Raw genomic sequence first — 13826 nt, 5'->3', positions numbered from 1 at the left:
CATCTTCAACATCATCTTGTCCCTTTCTAAAATGAGTTATCCATTTGTAAACTGATGATTTCTTTGTGGCATTGTCACCATACATTTTTCATAATGTATCAGTGATGTCACCACTCTTCATAAATTTGATGTTTTTGATGTCAATTTTAGCAAAATATGTTGCTCTGATAGGGGCTGTTTTTGAGTAGATGTCTTATCCTTCTTAGTGCCTCAAACTAGACCCTGTTCAGACATGTTATAACAAGTTCGCATGAGTTTATTTTGATAGAGAAATATTTGAGATGTATGCATAGTGCTTACATGATATGCATTTTCCATAAACTTTTTGAAGCCCCTTATATGTTCACTCTATCTATCTATCTATCATCTCTCTCTCTCTCTCTCTCTCTCTCTGTGTGTGTTCGTTTTCCAGAGCTGTCATACTAAAGTACCACAGACTAGGTGACTTAAAAACAAAAATTTATTTTTTTATAGGTCTGAAGGTGAGAAGCTTATGATCAAGGTATCCTCAGGTTTGGTTTCTTCCAAAGCCCTATTTCCTAGCTTTTAGATGGCTACCTTCTTGCTATGTCTTAAAATGTCTTTTCTCTGTGCTTGCACATGTCTGGTGTCCATGTGTCCATATTTTCTCTTCTTTTAAGGACACCAGTCAGACTGAATAAGCCCCCAACCTAATAGTTCATTTTGCTTAATAACCTGTTTAAAGACACTAATTCCAAATACAGTCACTTTTGAGGTACTAAGGATTGGGCCTTCAACATAAGACTGTGGGGGAAATAGAACTGATAACATCTCACAACGCACACACTCTCTTTCTTTTATCTCTAGCTATATCTTTATGTATATAAATTTCCAGATATTTATATCTATCTTTTTAATATACATTTTTCTGACTAATTTTATGATATTCTTTTTTTTTTTTTTTTTGAAATGAAAGGCCTCACATATTTATTACTGAACCCAGCCAACCAACGCATTCATAATAGATTCAGAGAGGAAAATACGTCGAACTCTCCAGAGAGTGGTGACATTTTCAGTTTGATATGGTAATGTGATCGTGACCTTCAGACAGCACAAATATATGTGCCATCTCATGTGCAATTCCTTATAGCCCCAGCTTGGTTCTTCTCCAATGTCTCCTTTTGGAGTTGTACCTTATTTTATTTCCAGTTTTCATCCGAATCCACTGGGGTATGGGACGATTTTGCTTTTGTTTCTTGGCCAGGAATCGCTTAATCCTGAAAGTCTTGTGAGAAGACATGGCGAGAAGTGGAGGCAAGAACACACCACGATGGCGGAGAAAGGAAAAGAGGCTAATTTTATGATATTCTTATTTTTGGTTTTCAACAGTTTGACTATATATATTTTATCTTTTTATTTTTGGTTATCAGCATTTTTAATACCTGTATCTAGATGTGGTCTTATATGTGCTATTGTACCTTGTATTTGCTGTGCTTTTTGAAGTTTCTGTTCTTTTCCATACTTTAAAAATTTTCAGCCCTATAACCTCAAATACTTTTTCTACCCCATTTTCTTTCTCTCTGGTCCTTTTAGAAATCCAATCACACATGATAGACCATTTGATTTTCTGTTACAGATCAGTGAAGCTCTTTTGTTTTTTTTTTGTTTTTAATCTCTGTTTTTAAGATTGGATAATTCATAAACACTCACCATACACAATGATCATTATCTTCAAAAGTCTGTTTATCAATTTTAGTAAATTTATTCTATACATTGTACTTCTAAATTCTTAAATTTCTGGTTTGCTTCTTTTAATTTCTTATCTCTATGATCAGATTCTCCATATAACCACTCATTTTGATAATATTTTCATTTGCATCTTAAATACATTTTTAAATAGCTGCTATGAAGATACCTCAACATATGAGCTATCTTAGAATCCATTTTTATTGACTGTTTTTTCTCTTAAATATTAGTTTCTCCCCCCACTTCTTTCTATATCTAGTAACTTTTATTGTATACTGGACAAGGTAGATGGCACTTTGTAGAAACTCTGGATTCTGTTAATTTTCTCTGAAGAGTGATTTTTGTTTTTCAGACAGTTAAAGCATTGGTTATTAACTATGGACTGTGGGGGCTTGACTTTATCTTTTATTGGGAGAGATTTGTTTTGGTTTTTTTCTTTGTTCAAGATAAATGCTTTAGTCCTGCTACATCATCTATATTCTGAAAGTGTTGTCTTCTGGTGTTTCACTGAGAAGAACACAACTTCAAACTTTCATCTTCCTTTGGTGTGAAGAAACTGAGATATTTGCCTAGCTCATTCAATCTTCTATTTGATGTTTTACACTATTACCATTACAGTCTTCTCCATGCATGCACAGTATAGGAAATGGTTAATAATTTGAGAATGATTATACACAGATTTGGGTTATATCCCTTCTGTTCCCTCTTAATATACAGGATTTTCACCCTGAATTTCCAGCAGCTGCAATGGTCTCAACCTCTGTCCTCTGAGTCCTCAAGGCCCTGAAATGCTCATCAGTTTTCTGCTAGAGTCCCAGTCACCCTGTACTATATGGATTGAAGTGGATTGTAGTAGAAATGTGGAACTCTCTTTTAAGATTTAATGCCTCTTAATTTTATGCCTGTATTTATTTAATCCTGCATGCCTTAAAATATTTATTTTTAGAAACTTTATTCAGAATGTATTTTTCTTGTCCAAGAGAGAATAGGTTATACCAGTAAAAGCTACTTTACCGTAACCAAATCAAAACACTCTCAATTTATATTTGTGAGCAAGGAAAAATTACCAACTAAAGAATGATAAGATGACAGAGGAAAATACATATGATAGTGATATGCCAATTTCTTAGATGTTATATATAAAGTGCGTTTCAGTAGGATCTTGAGTGTCAGCAATCTGGGTTTGTTTTTATTTGAACAAACATTAGGAATATCAGGTAGTTCAAACCAAGTACAAACTAAATAGAAACAGAAAAATTCCAAGAAACATAAAACTTGGCTTTATAGCCACGTGTTAAAGTCTTATCTTTAGATTAAGTCTCACATAAAGTTTGCTAATTCTACTACTACATGGAATCATTTCAGTTACTGTATCTAAGACTTCAAAGGAAAAATAAATAATACAAAACTTTTAAACGTTTTATCACATTCTGTGAAAAAATAAGATTTTCCTTCTTATGGCTGGTAGAATTATTCTATTAATAATAAAATGTCAGGCAGTGATCACTGTGTGCAGCTGCACTAGTAAACCATATAAGGATATGTTTAGAGGATATTCATGAGAAACTATTGGTGTCCACATATGCCATTTTCTGTTCTTTAAAATTCTCCGGAAACTGAAAAAATTCTTGCAAACAGCTTTACCTGTCAGAAAGTAATTAGCAGTTCACCTTCACCGAGGAGGCTCAATTTCATAAAGCAAAATTTGTACTCTTATAATTTTATGACAATTTTCTTTTGCTTTCACACATCATTTCAAAAATTAAAATTGTCTTCCTTACAGATAGCCCTATGAAAGTTCATTCTAGCAAAATGTATTTAATAGAAATACAGTTATGTTCAAAGAATGAATTAATGAGCATCTCAGTGTAAACATTGAATTTTTCTGCTATGCCCATATTGTGCCCTACCTTTTCTCTTTCCTAAGCTTGGGCCATTGTTCATAAGCTCTCCTCTTCTTATTATGCGTGTAAATGAAAAGGCTGCCTCTGGAATAAGTCAAAAGTAATTTTATGGAAAAATAATTTTACACAATTAAATGCTTCTTTTAAGATAACATTATGTGCACGATTATGGTCTTTTAAGCTATTATACCTTATTAATGAAATCTGTATGCATATTCTATTTTTTCAACCTAACCTTGTTTACCAAGTAGACCAGAAATATGCAATACAAGTTTGAAAAGCATATGACATCTAAGAAAAAATTATTGTAATTGATTGGTTATACATAAAATTTTGTTTGAATTTTTTCTTTATCTTAAATATGTTTATTCCTGATTTAAATTTTTTTAGATATTTTTCTAAAATATTTAGCTACTATTTAAAAGTCATCCTTCCAGCTTCTAACCACTGGTCTAGATATAATACACTGAAAATACTAATGCTAACTCAAAATGGTACTGGCTAAGAGGTTTTCAGGATCGCTCAGTTTGATCAGCTATTTTGGACATTATCTCTCTGTATGGGACTTTGGGAGTCAGAGCACTTTAGGAGGCTGAGGCAGACAGATCACTTGAGCCCAGGAGTTCAAGACCAACTGGGCAACATGGCAAAATCTTGCCTGTACAAAAAAGATACAAAAGTTAGGTGGGCATGGTGGTGCATGCCTGTAGTCCCAGCTACTCTGGAGTCTGAGATGGTAGAATCACGTGAGCCTGGGAGGTTGAGGTTGCAGTGAGCCAAGATTATGCCACTGCACTCCAGACAGAGTGAAACTCTGTCTCAGAAAAAGTAATTATTTTTCTACAATGTACATACATGTGTTCATATTTTTCTAATCTCTTTATCACATGCCTTTGTTATCTCCCACCCCTCTTTCTCATCTCTCTCTTCGCTCCACCTACCCTCCATTCTCCCAGCCTATTATTTCAATTTCACAAGTAATTATTTTGCTAGTGGCCTTCTTTATAATTTATCACACTTTCTGAGTAGATTCAATTACTGGCCTTCGATTGCCTTCTAGGCACAAGTCTTCTTTTCAAGTTCTGTTTACTGTTAAATATTTCCCACTTGCTTGTCAATCAGGCGGAATATATTGGACTTCCTGGTATTCCTTTGCACCTACTGGTGTGAAAAAGAGAGAGAGAAAGTATGCATCAAGTAAAGAAAAGTGTATATCATCCAGCTATGGGATCTTCTTGAGGAATTGTTATGTCAGCTCCTCATATTCCTTAGTATTTATTTTTCTTATTGCTGCTGCTTCTGAAATATATTTACAGCTTTCAATAATTTGTATCTTCTTGAACTCTTATTACAATATGTTGCACATAGCAATGTAGTTGTTTTTGTTTCTTGTATCCTGTTATGCATGTGAGTGACCAATCATCTAATTCTGTTTCATACTTCGGGGTAATTAGCACATGAATTATATGTTATCTAAGACACCTAAAAATAATTTTGCTATTTAAATAATATAAATTGCATTAATAAAATTACACAATTGAAAAGTTTGATTGATTATGCTTTACTTATATTACCTATTTCTGTTGCTTGTCTGTCCCATAGCAGTTGTTAATTTTGAGTTGCATTCATATAGTGATTAAGTATTTTTCATGCAAATGCAACAGGCAAATATGAAATTGTAATGCTGTAGCTTCCTTGGATTTAGAGGGGTGAAGTTTATGCAATTCATAGTTATTGGGCACAGACAGGTGCATATCATTTGTTATCATCTACTTGCCAAGTGCTGCTTGCCAGAGCTAGAGCCACATCCATTATTTTGTACAAATCCTGTAAATTTGTTGAAACATTCAAGAGGCTGCATGGTAGAGGCAATATCAACAATGGTTATTTAAAAAAATATTACACGACTAGATGTTTGGCATAGTGGTGAACACTTTAGATTGCAATCAGATTTCAGCTCTTGATAACAAGCCAAATCGACTGCGTTGGCATTGCTTCCTGGCTGTGCTATGTTGAATAGGATGTCAAGGGCCTTTTCTGTTTCAGGAGAGAGTGATGGATTAGTGCTCAAGGAACTAGGAGTGACAGCATTTTTTCTCCACTACATTTTCCAGCACTGGTGTAGACCAAAGCACTATTGATTTACATAATTTATTCACTTTATTATTATTATCATCATACTTTAAGTTCTGGGATACATGTGCACAACATGCAAGTTTGTTACCTAGCTATACATGTGACATGGTGATTTCGTGCACCCATCAACCCATCATCTAGGTTTTAAGCCCTGCATGCACTAGGTATTTCTCCTGATGCTCTCTCTCCTTTACCCCCCCACCCCCTGACAGGCCTCAGCGTGTGATGTTGCCCTCCCTGTGTCCATGTGTTCTCATTGTACAACTCCCGCTTATGAATGAAAACATGTGGTATTTGGTTTTCTGTTCCTGTATTAGTTTGCTCAGAGTGATGGTTTCCAGCTTCATCCATGTTCTGGCAAAGGACATGAACTCATTTTATTATGGCTGCAGGTATTCCATTGTGTATATGTGCCACATTTTCTTTATCCACTCTATCGTTGACTGGGCATTTGGGTTGGTTCCAAGTCTTTGCTATTGTAAATAATGCTGCAATAAATATACATATACATGTGTCTTTATAGTAGAAAGATTTATAATCCTTTGGGTGTATACCCAGTAATGGGACTGCTGATTCAAATGGTATTTCTTGTTCTAGATCCTTAAGGAATTGCCACACTCTCTTCCACAATGGTTGAACTAATTTACACTCCTACCAACAGTGTAAAAGCATTCCTATTTCTCCACATCCTCTCCAGCATCTATTATTTCCAGACTTTTTGATGATTGCCATTCTAACTGGTGTGAGAGGGTATCTCATTGTGGTGTTGATTGTCACATCCCTAATGACTGGTGATGATGAACTTTTTTCCATGTTTGTTGGCCACATAAACGTCTTCTTTGGAGAAGTATCTGTTCATATCCTTCGCCCACTTTTTAATGGAGTTGCTTGGTTTTTTTTCTTGTAAACTGGTTTAAGATCCTTGTAGATACTGGATATTAGCCCTTTGTCAGATGGATAGATTGAAAAAATTTTCTCCCATTCTGTAGGTTGCTTGTTCACTCTGAAAATAGTTTCTTTTGCTGTGCAGAAGCTCTTTAGTTTAACTAGATGCCATTTGTCAATTTTGGCTTTTGTTGCAATTGCTTTTGGTGTTTAAGCCATGAAGTCTTTGCCCATGCCTATGTCCTGAATGGTATTGCCTAGGTTTTCTTCTAGGGTTTTTCTGATTTTAGGCCTTACATTTAAGTCTTTAATCCATCTTGAGTTAATTTTTATATAAGGTGTAAGGAAGGGGTCCAATTTCAGTTTTCTGCATATGGCTAGCCAGTTTTCCCAGCACATTTTATTATATAAGGAATCCTTTCCCCATTGCTTGTTTTTGTCAGGTTTGTCGAAGATCAGATGGTTGTAGACATGTGGTGTTATTTCTGAGGCCTCTATTCTGTTCCATTGGTCTATGTATCTGTTTTGGTACCAGTACCATGCTGATTTGGTTACTGTAGCCTTGTAGCATGGTTTGAAATCAGGTAGCGTGATGCCTCCAGCTTTGTTCTTTTTGCTTAGAATTGTCTTGGCAATATGGGCTCTTTTTTGATTCCATATGAAATTTGAAGTAGTTTTTTCTAATTCTGTGAAGAAAGTCAATGGTAGCTTGATGGGAATAACATTGAATCTATAAATTACTTTGGGCAGTATGGCAATTTTCACTATATTGATTCTTCCTATCCATGAGCATGGAATGTTTTTCCATTTGTTTGTGTCCTCTCTTATTTCCTGGAGCACTGGTTTGCAGTTCTCCTTGAAGAGGTCCTTCATATCCCTTGTAAGTTATATTCCCAGGTGTTTTAATCTCTTTGTAGCAATTGTGAATGGGAGTTCACTCATGATTTCACTCTCTATTTTTGGTGTATAGGAATGCTTGTGGTTTTTCACATTGATCTTTATCCTGAGATTTTGCTGAAGTTGTTTATCAGCTTAAGGAGATTTGGGGCTGAGACAATGATGTTTTCTAAATATACAATTATGTCATCTACTAACAGAGACAATTTGACTTCCTCTCTTCCTATTTGAATACCCTTTATTTCTTTCTCTTGCGTGATTGCTCTGGCCAGAACTTCCAATACTGTGTTGAATAGGAGTGGTGAGAGAGGACATCCTTGTCTTGTGCTGGTTTTCAAAGTGAATGCTGCCAGCTTTTGCCCATTCAGTATGATATTGGCCAAGGGTTTGTTATAAACAGCTCTTATTATTTTGAGATATGTTCCATCAATACCTAGTTTATTGAGTGTTTTTAGCATGAAGGGGTGTTGAATTACATCAAAAGCTTTTTCTGCATCTATTGAGATAATCATGTGGTTTTATCATTGGTTCTATTTATGTGATGGATTACATTTATTGATTTGCATATGTCGAACCAGCCTTGCATCCCAGGGATGAAGCCAACTTGATTGTGGTGAATAAGCTCTTTGATGTGCTGCTGGATTTGGTTTGCCAGTATTTTATGGAGGATTTTTGCGTGGATGTTCATCAGGGATATTGGCTTGAAGTTTTCTTTTTTTGTTGTGTCTCTAACAGTTTTTGGTATTAGGATGATGCTGGCCTCCTGAAATGAGTTAGGGAGGAGTCCCTCTTTTTCTGTTGTTTGGAATAGTTTCAGAAGGAATGGTACCAGCTCCTCTTTGTACCTCTGGTAGAATTCAGCTGTGAATGCATCTGGTCCTGGGCTTTTTTTTGCTTGTTAGGCTATTAATAACAGCCTCAATTTCAGAACTTGTTATTGGTCTATTCAGTGATTCAACTTCTTCCTGGTTTAGTCTTAGGAGGGTGCATGTGTCCAGGAATTTATTCATTTCTTCTAGATCTTCTAGTTTATTTGCATAGAGGTGTTTCTAGTATTCTCTGATGGTACTTTGTATTTCTGTAGGATCAGTGGTGATATCCCCTTTACCATTTGTTATTGTGTCTGTTTGAGTCTTCTCTCTTTTCTTCTTTGTTAGTCTGGCTAGCAGTCTATCTATTTTGTTAATCTTTTCAAAAAAAAAAAAAAACAGCTACTGGATTCATTGATTTTTTCACTGTTTTTGGTGTCTCTATCTCCTTTAGGTCTGCTCTGATCTTAGTTATTTCTTGTCTTCTGCTAACTTTTGACTTTGTTTGCTTTTGCTTCTCTAGTTCTTTTAATTGTGATGTTAGGATGTTGATTTTAGATCTTTCCCGCTTTCTGATTCGGGAATTCAGTGCTATAAATTTCCCTCTAAACACTGCTTTAGCTGTGTGCCAGAGGTTCTGGTATGTTGTGTCTTTGTTCTCATTGGTTTCAAAGAACTTCCTGATTTCTGCCTTAATTTTGTTATTTACCCAGTAGTCAATCAGGAGCAGGTTGTTCAGTTTCCATGTAGTTCTGTGGTTTTGAATGAGTTTCTTAATCCTGAGTTCTAATTTGATTGCACTGTGGTCTGAGAGACTGTTTGTTATGATTTCCATTCTTTTGCATTTGCTGAGGAGTGTTTTGCTTCCAATTATGTGGTCAATTTTAGAATAAGAGCTATATGATGCTGAGAATAATGTATATGCTGTTGATTTGGGGTTGAGAGTTCTGTAGATGTCAATTAGGACTGCTTGGTCCAGAGCTGAGTGCAAGTCCTGAATATCCTTGTTAATTTTCGGTCTCATTGATCTAACATTGACAGGGGAGTCTTAACGTCTCCCACTAATACTGTGTGAGAGTCTAAGTCTCCTTGTAGGTCTCTAAGAACTTGCTTTATGAATCTGGGTGCTCCTGTATTGGGTGAATATATATTTAGGATAGTTAGCTCTTCTTGTTGCATTGATCCCTTTACCGTTATGTAATGCCTTTCTTTGTGGTTTTTGATCTTTGTTGGTTTAAAGTCTGTTTTAGCAGAGACTAGGATTGCAACCCCTGCTTTATTTGCTTTCTATTTGCTTGGTAAATATTTCTCCATCCCTTTATATTGAGCCTATGTGTGCCTTTGCATGTGAGATGGGTCTCATGAATACAGCACATGGATGGGTCTTGATTATTTATCCAATTTGCCAGTCTTTGTCTTTTAATTGGGGCATTTAGTCCATTTACATTTAAGGTTAATATTATTATGTGTGAATTTTATCCTGTCATTATGATGCTAGCTGTTTATTTTGCACATCAGTTGATGCAGTTTCTTCATAGCGTTGATGGTCTTTACAATTTGGTATGTTTTGCAGTGGCTGGTACCGGTTTTTCCTTTCCATATTTAGTGCTTCCTTCAGGAGCTCTTGTAAGGCAGGCCTGGTGGTGACAAAATCCTCCAGCATTTGCTCATCAATAAAGGATTTTATTTCTCCTTCACTTATGAAGCTTAGTTTGGCTGGATATGAAATTACGGGTTGAAAATTCTTTTCTTTAAGAATGGTGAATATTAGCCCCCCCAGTCTTTTCTGGCTTGTAGGGTTTCTGCAGAGAGATATGCTCTTAGTCTGATGGACTTCCCTTTGTGGGTAACCTGATCTTTCTCTGTGGCTGCCCTTAACGTTTTTTCCTTTGTTTCAATCTTGGAGAATCTGACGATTATGTGTCTTGGGGTTGCTCTTCTTGAGGAGTATCACAGTGGTATTCTCTGTATTTCCTGAATTTTAATGTTGGTCTCTCTTGCTAATTTGGGAAAGTTGTCCTGGATAATATCCTGAAGGATGTTTGCCAACTTGGTTCCATTCTCCCTGTCACTTTCAGGTACACCATTCAATTGCAGGCTTGGTCTTTCAACATAGTCCCATTATTTCTTGGAGGCTTTGTTCATTCCTTTTCATTCTTTTTTCTCTAATCTTGTCTTCATGATATTTGGGTTGTTTCTATTAATAATAGAATTAGTCCTAATTCTATTATTAATAACATTCATGTACAAATTTTTGTGTGAATGCATGTTTTCAATTCTTTTTTATATAACTAAAAGTGGAATTGCTGTGTCATATGGTAAATCTCTGAAGCACTGCCAAACTATTCTAAATCAGCTGTACCATTTCATGTTCATCAGCAATGGATAAGGCTTCCAATTTCTCCACATCTTTGTGAACACTTTTTATTATCCCTATATTTGATGAAATATATTTTTATATCTTACTTCTATACTTATTAAATTATGTCATTAAAATCTTTGCAAACAGATTACTTTATAATTATTTAAATTTTAATATTCTCTTATACAATGTTTTAAACTGTTGCTTTACTGTTTAACATTTAGATTTGTGTTAATTTGGACTATTCAAGGTAATACCACTAGAAGCATGTTCTACACAAAATGGTGTCTGCATTTTTAACTATCATAGGGATATGTTCTTAAGAATTAGACTGATCAGAAGGGCATAAACATTGTATAGATTCTTTATAAGTGTTCCAAAACAGTTCTGAGATTTTTATAAACATCTTCTTTCCAGAAGTATGTAAGAATGAATATCTTCCAAATTTCTCAGCGCTGAGTAGGAAGTTTTATTGAAATGATAAAAAGTATATTTTTATTAGTATTGAAGTTGAACACTTTCTTCAGCATCTACTGGTTATTCACATTTTATTTTCTGTGAATTTTTTGGTTATCAATATTGTCTTTATTCTGTCATTATTTATAACTGTATTTGTTGTCATCGATCTCTATCACCTCTTTAAATATTACATGCATATGAACCATTGACATATTGATTGCAAATTTTCATGTGGGTTTTGCTTTTATCTATAATGTGCATTAAAGAGGAATAGATGTGAATTTTACTGAAAGAGCTAATTTATTAGTCATTGATTTCTTCTATCGGTTAGTGGTTTAGAAGTTCTTTCCACCATGAGTGTTTAACTAAACACTTGACAAAATTTTATTTTACATCACTATCTATTTATTTATTTTACATTTGTTTTACTACATGCAGTTTTTATTTTGCTATACTGTATGTGTTCAGATTTGTTTGGAATCCTTAACATTTTCTTCACAGGTGAGGCTGTGAGCCCTTTATAATGTGACATAGCTTATTTTATTCCTCTTATGACTTGTTAACACCAGTAACATCTTGTTGGCTTCAGATCAAGTTTTCATTTCCCGATTTGCTTCAATAATACCTGGTGTAATTTGGGATGTGTCTTTGGTTTCTAAATGCAAAATTTTCCTTTAAAATGTGCCTGCTTTACCTCCTTCGTGAAGTATCCTCAATTGCAAGTTTGCTCTGGCCCAGTAAAGTTTATTTCCTTGATTGAAGTTTTTTTCTAAATACCCAACTTCCCTCATATCATATCCTTTTTTTACTATTTGATATTGCTCTCTCTCTCTCTCGGGGTGTGTGTGTGTGTGTGTGTGTGTGTGTGTGTGTGTGTGTGTGTGGTTTTGAGCACATATATTGCCTTTGCTATATGTTTTATGATTCTTAACTGATACCACACTCATTATCATAGCTTTTAAATGTGCTTTAACTCAGCTGGGTGAGTTCTCCTTCATCACATTACTTTTGAGAAACGTTTCTCAGCTATTCACAACAGTCTATTTTTCTTCAATGTTTTAGTTTAATTTTTGCTTTGCACATAAAAAATTTAAAATAGTTTTACAAGACATAGAAGAGGAAGAAAAGGTTTTTACCACCAGCTCCATTCCCATTCTTTCTCTCCTCCCTAACAAACACAGTCATCTTCCCCTCTTATTCCCACATTTTCTTAGTGCAGAAAATTTGAAATTATTGGCTAGGACAATATTCAGGGGCTCTACTATGAGTGTGTGAACACTTCATGATTGAGCTTTCCTATTTCTTTTTTGTACTTTTTCACATATTTAAACTTATTTTTAACTTAGTTAACTTGGTTAAAAATCATTTCAGTATTTTCAAATACATCAGATTTTCTTTCAATTTCATACTCTTGGAGATATATCTCTGCCCTGCTCCAATATGCACTGGCTGCTCTGTAAGTCTATTTTGGGACTATTTACTTGTGACTTGCCTTCCCCATCATTCCTTACTGCCCTTCATCACTTTCCCGTGTGTGATTTTCTGTTTCTCAGTATTGATTGCTTCATCTTTCTAAATGCTTCAAAAAGACAAAACATCTCTTACAATCAGAAAAATTGTATGAAAAGTAAATTTTGTGCATGTTCCATGTTCAAAAACATGCTAATTATTTCCCCATACTTAATTAATATGTTTGAATTCATTGAAAGTTCTGGAACAGAATTTTTAACATAAATTTTGAAGATGTTTATCTATCATCTTCTGGTATTTTACTGTTGAGAAGTCTGGTGTCATTCTAATATTTGATATTTCATATAGAACTTCACCTTCTCATTCAGAAGCTTTTTAGGATCTTATATTTCCCAGATTCCTTGAATGTTTAACATCAAATCTTTGTGTGTGTAATTTAATTCATTGTGCGAGGCACTCCATATACCTGTCACTTTAAACTCTTCTGTCTTTGAGTTCTGGAAAGCATCATTTGTATATTTCTTTTTTAAAATTATTACTTTTTTATTTATAGTATTTGTTAGTTTTTTAAACTTTTAGTTTACATTCAAGGATACATGTGCAGGTTGGTTACACTGGTAAACTGTGCATCACACGGGTTGGGTGTACAGATTGTTTTTCACCTAGGTAATAAGCATAGTAACAAATAGGGAGTTATTTGATCCTCTCTCTCCTCCCATCCTCCACCCTCAAGTAGGTCCCTGTGTCTGCTGTTCCTTTCTTTGTGTGCATGTATACTTAATGTTTAACTCTCACTTATAAGTGAGAACATGCAGTATTTCATTTTCTGTTCTTTCATTAGTTTGCTTCTCATTAGGGCTTCCAGCTCAATCCATGTCACTGCAAAAGACAGAGTCTCCTTCTCTTTTTTTTTCTTTTTTTTTTTTTTGAGACAGAGTCTCACTCTGTCGCCCAGGCTGGAGTGCAGTGGCCGGATCTCCTCTCACTGCAAGCTCTGCCTCCCGGGTTTACACCATTCTCCTGCCTCAGCCTCCCAAGTAGCTGGGACTACAGGCGCCCGCCACCACGCCCGGCTAGTTTTTTTTTGTATTTTTTTTAGTAGAGATGGGGTTTCAGCCATGTTAGCCAGGATGGTCTCGATCTCCTGACTTCGTGATCTGCCCGTCTCAGCCTCCCAAAGTGCTGGGATTACAGGCT

The 13826-nt window shown here is 35.2% G+C and overlaps 1 protein-coding gene across 1 annotated transcript; it reads right to left on the bottom strand.

The window, feature by feature from the left end:
- Positions 1-910: 910 nt before the first annotated feature.
- On the bottom strand, positions 911-1307 carry LOC115893145 (60S ribosomal protein L39). The gene has a single exon (XM_030915989.1). It carries the CDS (start codon positions 1259-1261, stop codon positions 1106-1108), a length of 156 nt encoding a protein of 51 aa, XP_030771849.1. The 5' UTR covers positions 1262-1307; the 3' UTR covers positions 911-1105.
- Positions 1308-13826: the final 12519 nt, after the last annotated feature.

This window comes from Rhinopithecus roxellana, chromosome 14 (genome assembly GCF_007565055.1).
Source record: "Rhinopithecus roxellana isolate Shanxi Qingling chromosome 14, ASM756505v1, whole genome shotgun sequence".
In the NCBI taxonomy this organism is placed as follows: Eukaryota; Metazoa; Chordata; class Mammalia; order Primates; family Cercopithecidae; genus Rhinopithecus; species Rhinopithecus roxellana.
Note: the sequence above shows the minus strand (reverse complement) of the source record. Positions and strands in the feature narration are given on the sequence as shown.